Source organism: Epinephelus fuscoguttatus, linkage group LG8, assembly GCF_011397635.1.
Source record: "Epinephelus fuscoguttatus linkage group LG8, E.fuscoguttatus.final_Chr_v1".
NCBI lineage: Eukaryota > Metazoa > Chordata > Actinopteri > Perciformes > Serranidae > Epinephelus > Epinephelus fuscoguttatus.
Window position 1 is genome coordinate 17,122,800 of NC_064759.1, and position 18,645 is coordinate 17,141,444.

At 38.3% G+C, this 18,645-nt stretch overlaps 1 protein-coding gene across 1 annotated transcript in view; it reads right to left on the minus strand.

Moving 5' to 3' along the window:
- Window positions 1-10,123: 10,123 nt before the first annotated feature.
- LOC125893471 (carcinoembryonic antigen-related cell adhesion molecule 5-like) overlaps window positions 10,124-18,645 on the minus strand; it is a 57,158-nt gene continuing 48,636 nt past the window's right edge. Inside the window, exons 10-18 of the mRNA XM_049584176.1 lie at window positions 16,418-16,735; window positions 15,317-15,595; window positions 14,693-14,959; window positions 14,176-14,448; window positions 13,758-14,009; window positions 12,834-12,948; window positions 11,820-11,857; window positions 11,579-11,676; window positions 10,124-11,392 (exon numbers count right to left, since the gene is read on the minus strand). Of these exons, the coding sequence (XP_049440133.1) occupies window positions 11,603-11,676; window positions 11,820-11,857; window positions 12,834-12,948; window positions 13,758-14,009; window positions 14,176-14,448; window positions 14,693-14,959; window positions 15,317-15,595; window positions 16,418-16,735 (1,616 nt within the window). The 3' untranslated portion in view covers window positions 10,124-11,392; window positions 11,579-11,602. The remainder of the gene's footprint in view (window positions 11,393-11,578; window positions 11,677-11,819; window positions 11,858-12,833; window positions 12,949-13,757; window positions 14,010-14,175; window positions 14,449-14,692; window positions 14,960-15,316; window positions 15,596-16,417; window positions 16,736-18,645) is intronic.

Genomic DNA, 18,645 nt, shown 5'->3' on the forward strand with positions numbered 1-18,645 from the left:
TTCACTTTATAACATGATGACTTATATTGTTTACACATCGGTATGTCATTTCTGTCTCTACATGGTCGCGCCTTACAATCGTCCTCTGCTCTCTGTATCTCGCATGGCGGAGTTCGGCCCTGATGCGCACACACGCGCAGACACACACAGATATGTGCACACACACACACAGACACAGGTGAGCACACTAGAGCGTGGCTCGGTTTTTAACAGGAACTGGTTCTTGATTCCCATCCCTATTCAATTATGGATTCATTTTCATATACAGTACAGGCCAAAAGTTTGGACACACCCTCTCATTCAATGCGTTTTCTTTATTTTCATGACTATTTACATTGTAGATTCTCACTGAAGGCATCAAAACTATGAATGAACACATGTGGAGTTATGTACTTAACAAAAAAAGGTGAAATAACTGAAAACATGTTTTATATTCTAGTTTCTTCAAAATAGCCACCCTTTGCTCTGATTACTGCTTTGCACACTCTTGGCATTCTCTCCATGAGCTTCAAGAGGTAGTCATCTGAAATGGTTTCCACTTCACAGGTGTGCCTTATCAGGGTTAATTAGTGGAATTTCTTGCTTTATCAATGGGGTTGGGACCATCAGTTGTGTTGTGCAGAAGTCAGGTTAATACACAGCCGACAGCCCTATTGGACAACTGTTAAAATTCATATTATGGCAAGAACCAATCAGCTAACTAAAGAAAAAACAGTGGCCATCATTACTTTAAGAAATGAAGGTCAGTCAGTCCGGAAAATTGCAAAAACTTTAAATGTGTCCCCAAGTGGAGTCGCAAAAACCATCAAGCGCTACAATGAAACTGGCACACATGAGGACCGACCCAGGAAAGGAAGACCAAGGGTCACCTCTGCTTCTGAGGATAAGTTCATCCGAGTCACCAGCCTCAGAAATCGCAAGTTAACAGCAGCTCAGATCAGAGACCAGATGAATGCCACACAGAGCTCTAGCAGCAGACCCATCTCTAGAACAACTGTTAAGAGGAGACTGCGCGAATCAGGCCTTCATGGTCAAATAGCTGCTAGGAAACCACTGCTAAGGAGAGGCAACAAGCAGAAGAGATTTGTTTGGGCCAAGAAACACAAGGAATGGACATTAGACCAGTGGAAATCTGTGCTTTGGTCTGACGAGTCCAAATTTGAGATCTTTGGTTCCAACCGCCGTGTCTTTGTGAGACGCAGAAAAGGTGAAAGGATGGATTCCACATGCCTGGTTCCCACTGTGAAGCATGGAGGAGGAGGTGTGATGGTGTGGGGGTGTTTTGCTGGTGACACTGTTGGGGATTTATTCAAAATTGAAGGCACACTGAACCAGCATGGCTACCACAGCATCCTGCAGCGACATGCCATCCCATCCGGTTTGCGTTTAGTTGGACGATCATTTATTTTTCAACAGGACAATGACCCCAAACACACCTCCAGGCTGTGTAAGGGCTATTTGACCAAGAAGGAGAGTGATGGAGTGCTGCGGCAGATGACCTGGCCTCCACAGTCACCGGACCTGAACCCAATCGAGATGGTTTGGGGTGAGCTGGACCGCAGAGTGAAGGCAAAGGGGCCAACAAGTGCTAAACACCTCTGGGAACTCCTTCAAGACTGTTGGAAAACCATTTCAGGTGACTACCGCTTGAAGCTCATGGAGAGAATGCCAAGAGTGTGCAAAGCAGTAATCAGAGCAAAGGATGGCTATTCTGAAGAAACTAGAATATAAAACATGTTTTCAGTTATTTCACCTTTTTTTGTTAAGTACATAACTCCACATGTGTTCATTCATAGTTTTGATGCCTTCAGTGAGAATCTACAATGTAAATAGTCATGAAAATAAAGAAAACGCATTGAATGAGAAGGTGTGTCCAAACTTTTGGCCTGTACTGTATGTTTTGCATCGTACAAAATAAAAAATATTGGTTATTTAATAATACTTAATTCACCTTTCACTGGTGTTTATCAGGACATGGATATACTTTGAGCTTGTTTTTTGGCCAGTACAATGGTGAACAATGACCTTGTAATGATGGAAAGATTAATGTTATCAGTTGGTCCAAAGGGGTACTTGAAAGATCAATACAGATACATATTCCACCATGATAAAGTTAAACTTTATTAAAACACAAAGGGGAGGTCTGCTGCCACAATATCCAAAAAACTAGCATGCAAAAATAAGCATAACAATGGGTCTCTCTGTAGTTCCACTTAAATCATAGAGGAAACCAGAGGTGTGGACTCAACTCACATGACTTAGACTCGAGGTAGACTCCACTCACAAATTTGTTGACTTTAGACTTGACAGAATCAAAAAATACCCAAAGCCCAAAGATTAGAAAGCTATTTAAAAATGTGCCACAAATCAATTCATTTGCTGAAATCAGCTAATGTTAAAATTATTCATTCTCAACAAGCCAACACACAATTCCTCAGAGGATTCTCTTTGTAACACCCAAAGAGGAAATAAGAAAAGCACATTTTAATGTAAAAAATCATGAATTCAAAAGAACATACAGTACAGGCCAAAAGTTTGGACACACCTTCTCATTCAATGCGTTTTCTTTATTTTCATGACTATTTACATTGTAGATTCTCACTGAAGGCATCAAAACTATGAATGAACACATGTGGAGTTATGTACTTAACAAAAAAGGTGAAATAACTGAAAACATGTTTTATATTCTAGTTTCTTCAAAATAGCCACCCTTTGCTCTGATTACTGCTTTGCACACTCTTGGCATTCTCTCCATGAGCTTCAAGAGGTAGTCACCTGAAATGGTTTTCCAACAGTCTTGAAGGAGTTCCCAGAGGTGTTTAGCACTTGTTGGCCCCTTTGCCTTCACTCTGCGGTCCAGCTCACCCCAAACCATCTCGACTGGGTTCAGGTCCGGTGACTGTGGAGGCCAGGTCATCTGTCGCAGCACTCCATCACTCTCCTTCTTGGTCAAATAGCCCTTACACAGCCTGGAGGTGTGTTTGGGGTCATTGTCCTGTTGAAAAATAAATGATCGTCCAACTAAACGCAAACCGGATGGGATGGCATGTCGCTGCAGGATGCTGCACTGCAAAAACTCAAAATCTTACCAAGAATATTTGTCTTATTTCTAGTCAAAATGTCTCATTTCTAGTAAAAAAAAAAATCTCATTACACTTAAAATAAGACTCATCACCTAAAAAGTTACTTGTTTTTAGGCAATTTTCACTTGTTTCAAGTAAATTTTCACTTGAAATAAGTAGAAAAATCTGTCAGTGGACCAAGTTTTTTTTGCTTGTAATAAGAAAAAAAACCTTGCTCCACTGGCAGATTTTTCTACTCTGTTTTTTCAGATTTTTCTAAATCTGTCAGTGGACCAAGTTTTTTTTGCTTGTAATAAGAAAAAAAACCTTGCTCCACTGGCAGATTTTTCTACTCTGTTTTTTTCAGATTTTTCTAAATCTGTCAGTGGACCAAGTTTTTTTTGCTTGTAATAAGAAAAAAAACCTTGCTCCACTGGCAGATTTTTCTACTTATTTCAAGTGAAAATTTACTTGAAACAAGTGAAAATTGCCTAAAAACAAGAAACTTTTTAGGTGATGAGTCTTATTTTAAGTGTAATGAGATTTTTTTTGACTAGAAATGAGACATTTTGACTAGAAATAAGACAAATATTCTTGGTAAGATTTTGAGTTTTTGCAGTGTGTGGTAGCCATGCTGGTTCAGTGTGCCTTCAATTTTGAATAAATCCCCAACAGTGTCACCAGCAAAACACCCCCACACCATCACACCTCCTCCTCCATGCTTCACAGTGGGAACCAGGCATGTGGAATCCATCTGTTCACCTTTTCTGCGTCTCACAAAGACACGGCGGTTGGAACCAGAGATCTCAAATTTGGACTCATCAGACCAAAGCACAGATTTCCACTGGTCTAATGTCCATTCCTTGTGTTTCTTGGCCCAAACAAATCTCTTCTGCTTGTTGCCTCTCCTTAGCAGTGGTTTCCTAGCAGCTATTTGACCATGAAGGCCTGATTCGCGCAGTCTCCTCCCGCGCAGTTGTTCTAGAGATGGGTCTGCTGCTAGAACTCTGTGTGGCATTCATCTGGTCTCTGATCTGAGCTGCTGTTAACTTGCGATTTCTGAGGCTGGTGACTCGGATGAACTTATCCTCAGAAGCAGAGGTGACTCTTGGTCTTCCTTTCCTGGGTCGGTCCTCATGTGTGCCAGTTTCTTTGTAGCGCTTGATGGTTTTTGCGACTCCACTTGGGGACACATTTAAAGTTTTTGCAATTTTCCGGACTGACCTTCATTTCTTAAAGTAATGATGGCCACTCGTTTTTCTTTAGTTAGCTGATTGGTTCTTGCCATAATATGAATTTTAACAGTTGTCCAAAAGGGCTGTTGGCCGTGTATTAACCTGACTTCTGCACAACACAACTGATGGTCCTAACCCCATTGATAAAGCAAGAAATTCCACGAATTAACCCTGATAAGGCACACCTGTGAAGTGGAAACCATTTCAGGTGACTACCTCTTGAAGCTCATGGAGAGAATGCCAAGAGTGTGCAAAGCAGTGCACGAGAGCAAAGGGTGGCTATTTTGAAGAAACTAGAATATAAAACATGTTTTCAGTTATTTCACCTTTTTTTGTTAAGTACATAACTCCACATGTGTTCATTCATAGTTTTGATGCCTTCAGTGAGAATCTACAATGTAAATAGTCATGAAAATAAAGAAAACGCATTGAATGAGAAGGTGTGTCCAAACTTTTGGCCTGTACTGTACGTGGAGAAAAGTTAATCTAGAAATAAAAAACATGAAGGGGGAGGAAGCAAAATTACAACCATTACCCCTAAATGTCACTGCATTTCAATTACTGCAATAAATTCAAAGTTCAAGGTGAATAAATATGTTGCTGTGCCAACCTGACGTCATCACAGCAACACAATCTACTCAAATAACAAAGCGCTAAGATAACAGGAAGGTGTGAATGAGCGAAAGCAGTAAATTAAGATAGTTTTTCTTTTGTGCTCTAAATCTCTTAATAAATAAATGACAATATTTGCTGACAGAAAACACACCAACTTTTTATGGTTTACTATTGTCCCGGCTCCGCCTGTTTGAAAACTGACAGTATTACCTTGGGAATCACAAATGATGATGAACTTTTAATGTAATAAAAACTTTTAAATACTCTAAGACATGTTGTGAAAACATCAATAATAATATTTCCTCTCAGTTTAATTTTAACGTATTCTACTTCAAATTACATCTCCCATGTAACAAGATTCAAATGTCACATCCCTGAAGCTAAACAGTATCAGACTGTTCAGTGATCACAGTAGAAAAAGCATGTTTCCATTTCAGGAGCTGAATAGATGCTACCCTGTGAAGCTGCTTTAATAATTACATGAACACCTAGAAACTGTTGTAGTAATAAAATAATTCAGGTCATTTACTGTAGTCAGTACAAAGGCCAGGTCAAGAAGAGGCGGGAACATTAGGTAATGACGAACTCATGTGAGACAGTGCCATCTAGTGTTCTGTATTATTCAGTGCTCTAATGAAGCTGCAGTTGTGCACAACTGTTTTTATTCGTCTTGTCACTGTTTCTTCCTATTTTAGACTAAAAATAACTGTCACATTCCCCTACAACTAACAAAAGTTATAAAGCTAACTGTCCAACCAGCAGACAGAAAATTCCACCCGTAGCAACATTGCGAAAGTAGCCCAGTTGCCCAGGGAAACTGCGGACCTTGCAACCCTGACTCAAAACACAAAAGATTCTGCAGCAAACAGTGCTGTCAGCTGTTCACTCAGTATTATCTTTAATCCCCTAAGTCTTCAACAAGTTGGTTTATTCTAGGGCTGTAACAGACTCAAAATGATGCTAGTTTAATTAGATGTGGCTGTTTAATATGAGTATGTGACTATTTGTTCCTTTTTTGCTCAGCTGAACAACAGCAGCTGGCATTTTGTCAGCTGGGAAAGAAAGGCACTGGTAGACACATGACCTTTTTAAAGTAACACCAGTGATTGATCAACTAATGGAAAGGTGGTCGGACAAAAGCATAACGACCAAACAATTGACCAAACGAACTTTACAGCCTTGGTTGTCACATTGAGAATGGTTGCTCACACTTGTCCTCCTGTCCACTCATAGTTATCAACGTGAATCCCAATTGGTATGACTTGATTAAAATTAAATTAATGCATTAAAGGCACATTGATTGTTTCTATGAACAGCCAAATGGTCTGTTGCTTTAAATGCTGCTGCCCTAGGGAGCCATGACACACCTTGTTTTTGCAAAGGATGAAAGAGACAAGAAAAGAACCAATGAAGCACCTTGCCTTAGCATTTAGGAAATTTGACTAGCTCTTATCATGGCTGCTGCTTAGATACTTCCAGGTCATGTCATTCACTAAGGAACCTTACTAAGCAAAAAACACAATTCAACCACAGCCCCAGTCTTGCACTGTATTTGGAATGATGTTGTCATATTGTTGTGGATATTTAAATGCCATGCACTGAATTTATGCACAGCTCTTATTCTCTCACACATTCACACACTGGTGGGCGAAACTACCATACAAGGTGCCACTGGCTACTTCATCAACACATTTACATTTATACATTTATAAGGTTTAAACACCATAACACACAATTTAAGATTCGATGTCTTGCCCAAGGACACTTCGACGTGCGGACTGGAGGAGTTGGGGATGTTTTCACTGTTTTTATGCAGCATACAAACCAAAACAATACAAAAATATCTATAAAAGCTTAATTTACCACAAGAAACTAGAAACACTAGAGGCTTTTTTATTTGTGATGTCACACATTAATTCATGTTTATGTTTTGCCTAATCTAAATTGCCCAACCAAACATCCCCTGTACACTTACCTCCATGTTGCTTGTGGTATCACCAATACCACAGCAGTATGTCAGTACTAACACATTTACACCACTGGAGGGCGACGTCTTGCAGCTTTAGGGTATGACTGCATCTTCAGTGGGTTTGTCTCATTATGCAACATAGTCACTCATAAAATTGGAGCTGCCGGACGCTCACATTTATTAGGACAGTCAAACTTTGATGGTTCAACTTTCCTCAGCTGTTCACATCTCACAACGATCGATCAATGGATATTTTACCTTTATTTTGTATTGTCTCTGCGGCTTTTACAGGTAAGAATCATGATTTTATACATTTTATTGTCTTTGCTGTCAGTGTTTGAAATACATTTTTTATACTTGAAAAAACATTCTTGAGATGTTGTTGGAAAGAAGTTTAGCTAATGATCTTGAGGTCTGCTAACCATGCTTTTGTGACTCAGTAGCAGCATGGACAACAGATCGTAGTCTAACTGGTAAAGGCAACTTAATTGCTGCAATTTATTATAGTAAGCCGTGCTGCAAGTGGTTTTGGCGATTTGGAAATGTCTGGTTTTTATGTTAACAAAAGTGCATGAATCAAAATCAAGTTCAATGAAGCTGCTTAACCGCATGTGTCCGTCTGATAGTTAATGAATCCATTGATCTCTTGCTAACTGGGTCACTTTGTTAGATTTGATCTGTAATGTGATTTAAAAGTCAGCGGATGGCCAAAAGTGGTACTTCAAACAGTTATGATTGACAATCACCCTAACTTTTTTTGATTTCTTATCTGTTTTTAACACAAAACCTTTGTAACGTATTTTTGGAAAGATGATTTGGGGGGTTTTCTTCCTGATTTTGAAAAAGTATATTGTCCAAGTGGCCCATTTTGCAGTGTTCTTAGCTTACTATTGTCTTTCTCAGATCTGCCTAACTGTCTCCTCAGGTTTAACCAAAGGAGCTGGGGTGTTGCCTGATGGTCTGAATGCAGCTGTGGGAGAGACGATGTTCAGCACAACACTGACTCCACCAGAGAAACCATTCCTATCACTGGGCTGGACATTTAATGATTAAATGTGATCATTTTCACTGGTACAAACTCAACTGCACCAGAGTATGAAGGCAGGATCACCCCCTTCATGTCTACTGGATCTCTGGAGCTCAGAAATGTGGCTCTAAATGACAGTGGGGTATACGGAGTTAGCATTTTTCCACTTGGAGAACAAGAGAAGACAGGTGATACAAGACTGAAAGTAGATGGTGAGACAACATTTTACATGTACAGTGGTGGAAAAAAGTTTTCGGACACCCTTAAAATTTTACACAATCTCAAATATTATCATGAAATATTTGTGGAAAAATCTTTTTTGTGTTTCAAAAGGTGTGGCTGCATTCGATACAAACAAATACAAATTATATTTTTTTGTTTATTGTTTACAAGAAAAACTAACAAAACTAAATTCTTGACAGTTTCAATATGTCAGTTCTCAACATTGTCGGTATCAAAGTCAACAAATAACAGAGAATGTGTTCAAAACTGAACAAAAAATAAATAAACCATCACATCATCAAATTAATATTTAGTAGTCCTGCCATTGGCACGTAGTTGAGCTCTAATCCTGGCTGGCATGTTGCCCACGAGCCTTTCACACTGTTGAGGGGTAATCTTGTCCCATTCTTCTTGAATTACTGCTTTTAATTCTTCTAAATTCTTTGGTTTATGCTTTGAAACAGACCTTTTGATAATCCACCACAGATTTTCAATGGGGCTCATGTCCAGGGATTGAGCTGGCCACTCTAAGACCTGGATACTGTGCTCCTGCAGCCAAGTTCTACTGGCCTTGGATGTGTGGCAAGGGGCATTATCTTGTTGAAACATCCAGTTTTTACCTCGACGGAACAGTGCACGTGCAGAAGGGAGCATGTGGGTTTCGAGAATGGTACAATACTTGGTAGAGTTCAATGTGCCATCACAGACAGTGAGATGACCAACACCAGCAGCACTCATGCATCCCCAAACCATGATACTGCCTCCACCATGCTTGACAGTAGGTACTGTACATGCTGGAGATAATGCTTCGCCTGGCCTTCTGCGTACCCTCACATTAGTAGGAGGAAGATAAAGCTGGAAACTGGACTCATCTGACCACAAAATCTTCTTCCAATTCCTGGCTGTCCAGTTCTTGTGTGCCTGGGCCCAACGACGCCGGGCTAACCTCTGTCTCTCATTGATCAGGGGCTTCTTGATAGCCTTGTAGGACCTTAAGCCATGATCTAAAAGTCGGCCACGTACAGTGCGGGTGGAACACTGGACACCAGTTTGGTTTGACCACTGCTGCTGAAGCTCCTGTGATGTCATTCAGTGGTTTTGCCTGCACATGCGGATCAGGATGCGGTCATTTCTTGCTGAAGAAACCCTTGGACACCCAGATCTTGGTTTGTCTTCCAAGCTGTTGGTTCGTCTGTATTTCTGCAGAGTGTATCCAACTGCTGAAGGACTGCATCTGCACTTCCTGGCTATCTGGCGGCAGCTGTACCCTTCCTGGCTGAGAATCTTTATCTTCAGGCATGTTTCCTGCGTTAGGTTCCTTGTTTTAGCCATTTTTGTGTCTGAAGAACTTTCAAATGTGCTGGCTTTATGTAGACACGAAGATTGACAACAAAAATTGTGTCTTTTAATAAAAAAAAATGACCTTCATTACTGGTACCAAAATGACCCAATACTCAAAATTTCTCATGTATTTTTATGGAACCAATCAATTTTAAATTTTTAATGGCTTTTTTAGGATGTGACTTTTTCCACCACTGTACCTATATGTGACTGACCAACAGTCTAACTTGAGCTAAAAAGACCTGTTGTTCATTCACCGTTCTACTGTCAGGAAGAGTTAAAATCACGTCACAACCACATTGCTCAATATCTTTTATCCACCAGGCTGCCAGAGCAACTAGTTCCACCACAGGAGGGCAGCATACTGCAGCTTTTGGTATGAAAGTGTTCTGCAGTGAATTTATTCCGGCATTTTGCGACTCAGCACTATGGTGGAGTTTCAGTATGAACTTTGACAAGAGTCCTGTAATTACAGCTGCCATGGGACAGCAATCATAAAGAGGACTGTCAGAGTCTGATGATTAGCTTTAATTTGTCCATGAAGTCAGGTCAACAAACAAGATTAAACTCCACAGGCACAACTTCATTAACCATCAACATGTCTTTATTGTTTGTATTTATAGTTTGATGACATGAGAAAAAGTCAAATGTATCAAATCAAGTTAACAATAAGAGGAGAGAGGAGCTTTATTAAGATACTGTCAAACCTCATTTCCACAGTTGCTGGAGTTTGACCATCATATTGCACCACTATATTTAATCTATTGATACCTATTCAGCCACTGTTAAAATCACATGAAGGAGAAATCTAAAATTAGTGTTTTGTGGTTTGATTTTTCCAAACTATTACAGTTGTTTTATTGTATCTTGTTTTGCATATCACCAGCAAGTCTTACTCCAACCCAAAATGTTTCCATTGTTTACAGCTTTATAGGTTGGACACAGTGGGAGAACAGAAGAATAAAAGCAAACGTTATACACAAAACACATCACATAATTACAGTAATTTTATTGCATCAATATTTAAATGCCATGAAAAAATGTAAACACATTTATCACTGTTTAGTAACAAGACAGTTATTTTAACTTGACTCTCTACATCAGTGGCGTAAGGTTGTTATGATGGACCCCATAGTGTACGCTGTAGTGCACAAATCGTCTCGACACATGATCAGAGACTTGAAACTGGATAACATTAACAGACATATTAGCCAGCAGTCATCATTGCATGACTGTATATCGCAAAAAATACCAAAGAAAATGACAAATTATTGATTTCATTTAACAGTTTTAATAGTTTATTATAGTTTAGTTGGAATAAGCCTATAATCTTGTCATAGATGCTATTGACTATTTTACAAATAAACAAAAATAATACATGTCTTAATATTTCCAAGGGCTCATTCTCTACCCAGTTTCTCTGTTGGCCCCCCCACCTCATGGGCCCCAGTGCAACCGCACTGCCTGCACTGTCTAGATTTACGCCACTGGTCTATGTGCATAAGAGCCAGCATAGCTATTTAAAAGTAAGACATTTTCATTTTAACTACACATTAAATGTAAAAGGGCTCAGAGCGTAAAACCTTCAGAGAATTACAACTTAACTTTGCAGCCCTGTCAAGCTTGTGATTCTATTTTAGCCTTTTCAATTCATAAACTCAATTTCCAGGAGAAGTTTTAAGCAATACAGCTCTGATAAACCTACTGTAAGCTACCTCCTAAAAGCGGAGTAAATCGGAATTGCATTCGACAGAAATGAAATGAATTTTTTCTCTGTAATGGATGAATAAATGACAAATGTTTCCCGATAGAAAAAAAATACATTCATAACAATAAAAAGAATAACATTGACATACATTAGCATTTTCTTTTCCTCAGGCTGGTTATGATGTTTCTGTTTTGCTCATTTTCTGATCATATGCTGGACAAGAATTGAAAAAGAGGGTAAAGTCACTGCTTTGATCAACTGTATGATGTAATGAGAGGTCAGTAACATAAATCCTCAGATATATTAAGAAAATATTTCTAAAAAAAAAAAACAACTCAGTGCCTCTCCCTCCAAAATACATTTATCCCTTTTACCTAAATCAATTAGTTTGAAACTCACCTTTAAAGGGAAAGATTACTGAGTTTATATGTTCTCATACACCATTGAAGCGTTCTCATACACCACTGAAGTGTTCTCATACACCTGTTCTTCTTTGTCTAGGCAAAAAGAAAAGTTTTGTTAAGTTTGATTATTCATTTGTACATTTGCATAGTTGCAGTTTATTCATCCTGTCTATGTTGTAATATACAGTATATAATAGTCTAAGTGTAGGATGGAGTTACATCAGGTGAATACTGACCTTTATTATCAGAAGGTGGTGGAGCTTTGTTTTTGATTCTAAATATCAGAAACAAAGAATTGTTCAAATGTGGCCATGAAACAGATGCAATCAAAAATTCAAACTCTTACTTATGTAATGTTTGGGTATATTTGGGTAGTATTTTATTTAAAAAACAAAACAAAAAGAAAATAAATTTATAAACTCTAATAAGATTATTAACTGACAGTTAATGCACTAACCCTAACCCTGATGCAGTAAGAATACAAAATAAGATCTTGCACCAGTTATTTTTAAGAACAAGTGTTAATTAATCAACAGGTTGATTCACTGTCTATTAAGTGAATGATATATTAATAATTTCAGGCTTATGCTTGGAGGGGATAAACATAGCTATAGAAAAGTTTGGTCTCATTTTGAACCAGAACATCTGCAGATAAATTACATTCCTGATATGTTACGATGCACTAAAGTCAGGCACGTACAGTATGAGATGAATAATCCCCATTATTTCTTATCTTCACTGCTAATATTACCGGGTACAGCTGCACTGCGTACTGGCTTCCGTAGCTGTTTTTCAGAAGTGGAACACTTGGCCTGCCCGATTTTGATGACTTTTCCTTAAAATTTATGCTTCTACCATAAGTAGGTCAGTTGGCATTTAAATTTTGTCGGTTTTATTCGTGTTTATTGTTGTTACAGTATGTCCTGCATTGTTGTGCTGTAGTCTACAGACAAAGTTAATAGTGTTAGCGTCCAGTTATGAACAACATGGATCATAGATTTGTGGCTGTGTTTAGTTATCAAAAATACAGTCATCCTCATAATTGTATTATTTGCCTGTCTATATTTCACATACAGTGCATGTTAGCAGGAGAACTATCTAACTCAGCTTCATCAAAATAAGACGTATATTTCTTGGACGCTTCTAAAATGTGCTGTGCGGCATCTGCTGGAATTACAAGAATTTTAAAGTAAGGTTAGTGTTAAAAGTCAGTCAGCCATTAATACATGGTTTAAAAAAGGGAGACTTACTTATTTTTACAAATAAAGTATCCTCCAACAGCTGCTACAGAAACAACCACTAAAACTGAGATAACTATTCCAGCAATGGCGCCAGGTGAAAGACCTCCAGGTGGTCCATCTGAAACTAAACAGAACAAAAACAAACATTAGTAATTCGCCTCACAATATTAGCTTTTTGTAAACTCACAAACACAATCACAAGTGATAAAATAAGTTTTTGTCATGGTGAATGCAGAATATTTCTATGTACATGCAGTACCACCACAACCACATGATTATATACAGTAGACAACATTATGTTGGATGAATAGTCTTGCATAATTTATGGCCCTGGCCCTGACTAATAAAAGTTCAGTGATCTGCTAATGTAATACAGGCAAAAAGGTTTTACAAGGACAAGAGATGATAACAATTATGACGATTGATTAATTGGTCATTAAGAATTTGAACAAATGTGTGAAATGTAACTGATAAATTGTTGGAGTATGCAATATGTTTCTGTGAGCTTTGATTGTAGAAATACACATTTGGTGTTTGGCATGAGCAAAGTTTTTATGTTTTTTTGAAAATCATGATTATTAATTGATCATTATTTTTTTTTTTACCAATAATCAATTTAGGAAAATGCTCACAATTTGCAACCCTAACAATGACATATTTCTGGTTCTGCTGCATTAATTATTGATACTTTCCGTCATGAGTCTGTAAAGTGTAGAACTGCAATGCTAAACTTTGGAAGAGTATCTTTAAGGGCAGCTAATTAGAGTTTTGCATTTCTAGCCACTGTTGTCTCATCAGCTTAAAATAAATCTGTTACATTTAGTTGAAGCAATGGATCTGCAATAAACCTTCAGATTATCAGAGGTATAACACAGTGGGTTGATCACAATATTGAAGTATCAACAAAATGTGCAATCAGCACCATCCTGGTACCTGTTACAGACAGTCCATGGTCTGCAGACAGTTTTCTTCCAGTTATGTCATTCATCGCTTCGCAGGTGTAGATGCCACTGTCAGAATGTTGAATGTTGTCTTTAGTGAACACAGCAGAATTGTGTATCTTTGTCCCATTCAGTATCCAGGTGTAAGTGGCAAGTGGTCTGGACTCAGCAGAGCAGGTTAAAGTCAAGTTCTCATTCAGCTGTATCTCACTTGGACCTGTGATTTGAACATTTTCTGGTCCATCTGAAAAACAGATATTTGTAAAGCTCTCACAGCAGCACAAATGATAAAGATTATAAAATTAAACTAAACTGCTGTTTTACAGACCTACAACCAAAACATTTCAGCACTACAGTGTTGTTTATGTCACTCATCATTTTGAACAGTACATATACAGTTTGTCACCTACAGTTGACCTCCATGGAGTATTTAGCTTCATCACTGCTGACGGGGTTGCTGACTGTACAGGAATATTCTCCACTGTCTTTTTTGGTCAGGCTCTTAAAAGACAGCACTCTGTTCTCATCGTAAAGTATTATGATGTCAGACAGGATCAGATCTGAGCCATCCTTCATCCACTTTCTGGTAAAGACAGAGCCAGCAGCGTCACAGGTTAAGTTGACTGAGTTTCCTTCAATTGGCACGTTTGTTGACGGCTTAACTGAAGCACCTGATATTATCTCTGTTGGGCAAAAGATCAAGAAAAATAGGAGAACAGGAACAAAAGGAGTGAAGCTGCTGGGGCTTGAATTCAGAACAGTTCATCTTTGTAAGAGGCAAACATAGCCTCAAAGTTGTTGCAAACGAATCTTGAGTGCAAATTTATGCAAGTGTATTCACGTAAGTATTGTTTCATTTTGTTCACAAATGTTTATATAAGAACGTTTTTTAACTAACTTTTCACAAAACCTATTATTCAAACTCACTTAGTACAGAGATGGTGGCAGGTGGAGATGATTCATATCTCAGAGTTTTGCTGTTAAAGGCCTGACAGCTGTAGTTCCCACTGTGACTCTGCTGAATGTTCATCAGTCTGAGCTCTGGTCCAGTATCAGACAGCAGGCTTCCATTCAGAAGCCATATAAATTGGGCAGCAGGTTTGGAGTCAGCTGAGCACATCAGGTCGATGTTTGACCCTTCTGCATGGTATTCTTGTGACGGAGATATTGTCAAAATAACATTGTGTGGGCCGTCTGATTGTAGGGATAAAATGACAGCAAAAAAAGGTCGATGAAATGTAATGAAAAATAAAAATGACTCATTATGAGGCATTATAGCTGATTACAATGCACAACGGATGTCGTCGTCGAAAAAAAGAAATAACCCTAACCTTAACCCAATAAACACTTTCTAAATGAAACTGTTTAAGTTGATAAAGTGCTGTAGTTAGTACTGGAGTCAAGTTGAAGAAATTCATTTCTAGAATGTAGTGCAACCCGTGAGGGAAGGAAAACCAGTCCTCACAAAGCTGTGAAAATAATCTAAACTCTTTGTCTCTGTTTGCATACAGATGTCATCAGATAAAGAACTGAACATGTAGGTTAACTCACAGCTGATGTTGAAGGTTATTGAATTACTGTTGCCATTACTGACAGGATTGGACACATGACACTTAAATGGTCCCTGGTCGTAGCGGGTCACGTCTAATATAGTGAGATTGGCGCCTCCATCAGTGAGCTGAACTCTGTCGCTGGCTGTAACCTCAGAGCTGCCGTTCAGCCAGAGGAAAGACAGAGAGGATCCAGAGGAGGAGCAGGACAGACGGACAGAGCTGTTGAATTCCACCAAGTCTGTGCTGCTGGCTTTTGCTATTACATTGGAAACTGGCTCTGTGGGTGAAAAACAAAATTATTTTTTATTTGCCACCACATGACAGAGGTACAGTAGTGACTGACACTGCTGTGGCTGAGAATGAATCTGTTTGTCATGAGATGTTGAGGATTTTCTAACTCATCAGTGAGAATCAAAAAGGCTATTTGGGGCTTATAGAAAATACGTTCCACATTAGAAGGTAACTTCAGGCACTACTTTTTGGTGGTGTTTTTTTTTAATATGAATGAGCAATGTAATGTCCAATTAACCACAATGAAAAAGTATGACTTAGTTAAAGTAGTGCCTCTCTGATACGGTCTTAACAAGAGCTAAAGTAATACAGTCTATACAGGTGTGTCTAAAGAAACTCAGTGTTTCCATGATATGTTTTCTTAAACTTAATTACCAATGGGCATATTGCTCATCATCATCAGAGGCCATGTCAAATTATTCATATCTCAGTTATGATGCAGTTATTGAAAGACTTGGAGGCTTTAAAAAAAATTTCATTATGAGAATATGAATATTTACATAGTGAAGCCATTTAAGCATGAAATATTATTTTTGACCTTGGAAATACTAGTTTGAGGGGAAAAAAAGAAACGTTAATTTAAGGTACACTTACTTTTTGCTTCAACCACTCAGATTTTTTTTTGCATGTTTTTCCTATTTAATAATAAGAAGAACATGAATAACATGAATGTTGGTCTTATCTTATATAATACCACTGAACACCTCAACACAATTATTTGAACTGAAACAATGTCTGTTTCTTGTTCAGTTGCTCTGCATAATTTCCATTCAGCACTGAAATAGATACATGTAAAATGTTGTCTCACCATCTACGTTCAGTCTCGTTTCACCTGTCTTCTGTGGCTCTCCAGATGGAAAAATGTAAACTATGTATACCCCACTGTCATTTAGAGCCACATTTCTGAGCTCCAGAGATCCAGTAGACAGGAAGAGGGTGATCCTGCCTTCATACTCTGGTGCAGTTGAGCTTACACCACTGAAAGTGATTATAGGTTTTCCATCAAATGTCCAGCCCACTGCTAGAAATGGTTTCTGTGGTGGAGTCAGTGTTGTGGTGAAAATCACCGTCTCTCCCACAGCTTTATTTAGAACATCAGGCAACACACCAGCTCCTTTGGTTAAACCTGAGGAGACAGTTCAGGTCTGAGAGGGACTACAATGAGGACACTGCAAAATGGCTTCCTATGATGATATGCTGAAATTAATTCAAGTCAACAAATCAAGTTAGACTTTATTCATAGAGCACATTTAAAACAACTGCAGTTCACCAAAGGACTGAACAGGCACAAAATATCAAAATGGATCAATACAGAAGCAAACAAGAGTAAGAACATCAGAAAACAATGACTGTAATAGAGAACAAATTGCAGCACAGCACAGAAGACACAACAGAAGATGAAATCAAGATAAAATCTTGATTTGGAAACTTCTCAAAACATAAAACTGCAGTAGACAATAAAAAAAACCTGCTCTCTCTGACAAACCTAAACCTCATTTGGAGCTTGAAGTTAAAGGTTTGCATGTGAGTTGGACTTTTTTCCCCAATACTTTACATTATTATTGATGATATTTCATTTGTACATGTTACCAAGAATGGTGAGGCCATGGAGTATGTGTCACAAGTGTCAGCAGATTACTCTACAATAATTTTTCGGTGACAGCACAGATCATGGACGAGCTAGGATGACCTCAGCTTTGTTTCATATCTTATTTCAACTGTTGCTTAGCGCTTGCAATGTTTAACCAGTGCTGACCTCACAGTTTTATCTTTCCCAGTTAGCCACAACCACATTCGCCTAATATACACAAGAGTTCAACTTCTTTTCAGGCTACGATCAGACTGAATGGCAATTTCATTATCAATCACTTGAATTTACATGGTGATTGTGTAACTACCTTCTCCTTAATTTATGTATTAGTTATAGTTGCATGCCTCAACTTGTGCTGTACAAGCAACTGCAGATGAATCTTGAGTACAAATGCAGAGTTAAACATAAAAGGTTCAGTGTGTGGGGTTTAGAGGCCTCTGTTGGCACAAGTGGTTTGTACAGTGTATTTTCCCTTGTTCATATATTAGCCTACTTAAAAAAAACTGTGTGGCCAACACAGACTCTGTGAAAAGGAAGTTCTGAGCTCCATTTGTCTGAGTGAGGAAAAGACTAACATATTTTTTACATATTCATCAAACAAAATAGCTCCATGATACAAAAAAGTCTGAGAGGAGAATACAGTATAACACTATGCTACATGTATTACATTCTGTTGTGAATGGCTTTTTGTCAGTGCTGAATTGGGTTATTAGGTATTTTTGTCAAGTGGCAATTTTCACTGTCCAACAAATTCCCAGCTAACCGGGACATTTCCATTTACAGAATCTACTGACTAAACTTATATGTCTGTGCACTCATATTACTACAGATGAGAAGTTAATACCATCGTTTGCGGAAAAGAAACTGAACTGCCCATTTGCAGCTGTCTCTCAAAGCTCTCTCAAGCTCTGACAATGTTAAGCATCAATCATTACATTTTGATAAATAACTGAATAAACTACTTTTATCTGCTGTCATTTGTTAAGAGCTCACCTGAGATGACTCCAAGAAGGATGAAGTGTATCACAGTTGTTTCCATTTCTTTCACAGTATCATCAGATATCGGAGAAGTGACGGCTCACAGTGCTTTATCCTTGGTGATATGAAGTAAGTACAAGGAACCTCTGACAGGTAAATCACCTGCACTATTTTCGTCAATCATTAACCATGAACATACTAAACTTTGATCACCAAGCAATCAAAATCATTTATTATTAATAACAAAGGACTTCTTGTTTATATCATGTACATATAACAACAATCAGCACAGTTTGACACGACTAAATATTCAGGGGTTAAGTCATGTATTAACACAGTATCCTGCACTGCATGTGATAAAGTTATATTCTATGTGTGTCATCTTGTAATTATACTGCAGGCTCTCTGGCATTTTAATCTGTCCATTATATTGATCCAGCCTAAAATATCTCAACAGCAGTTTGATT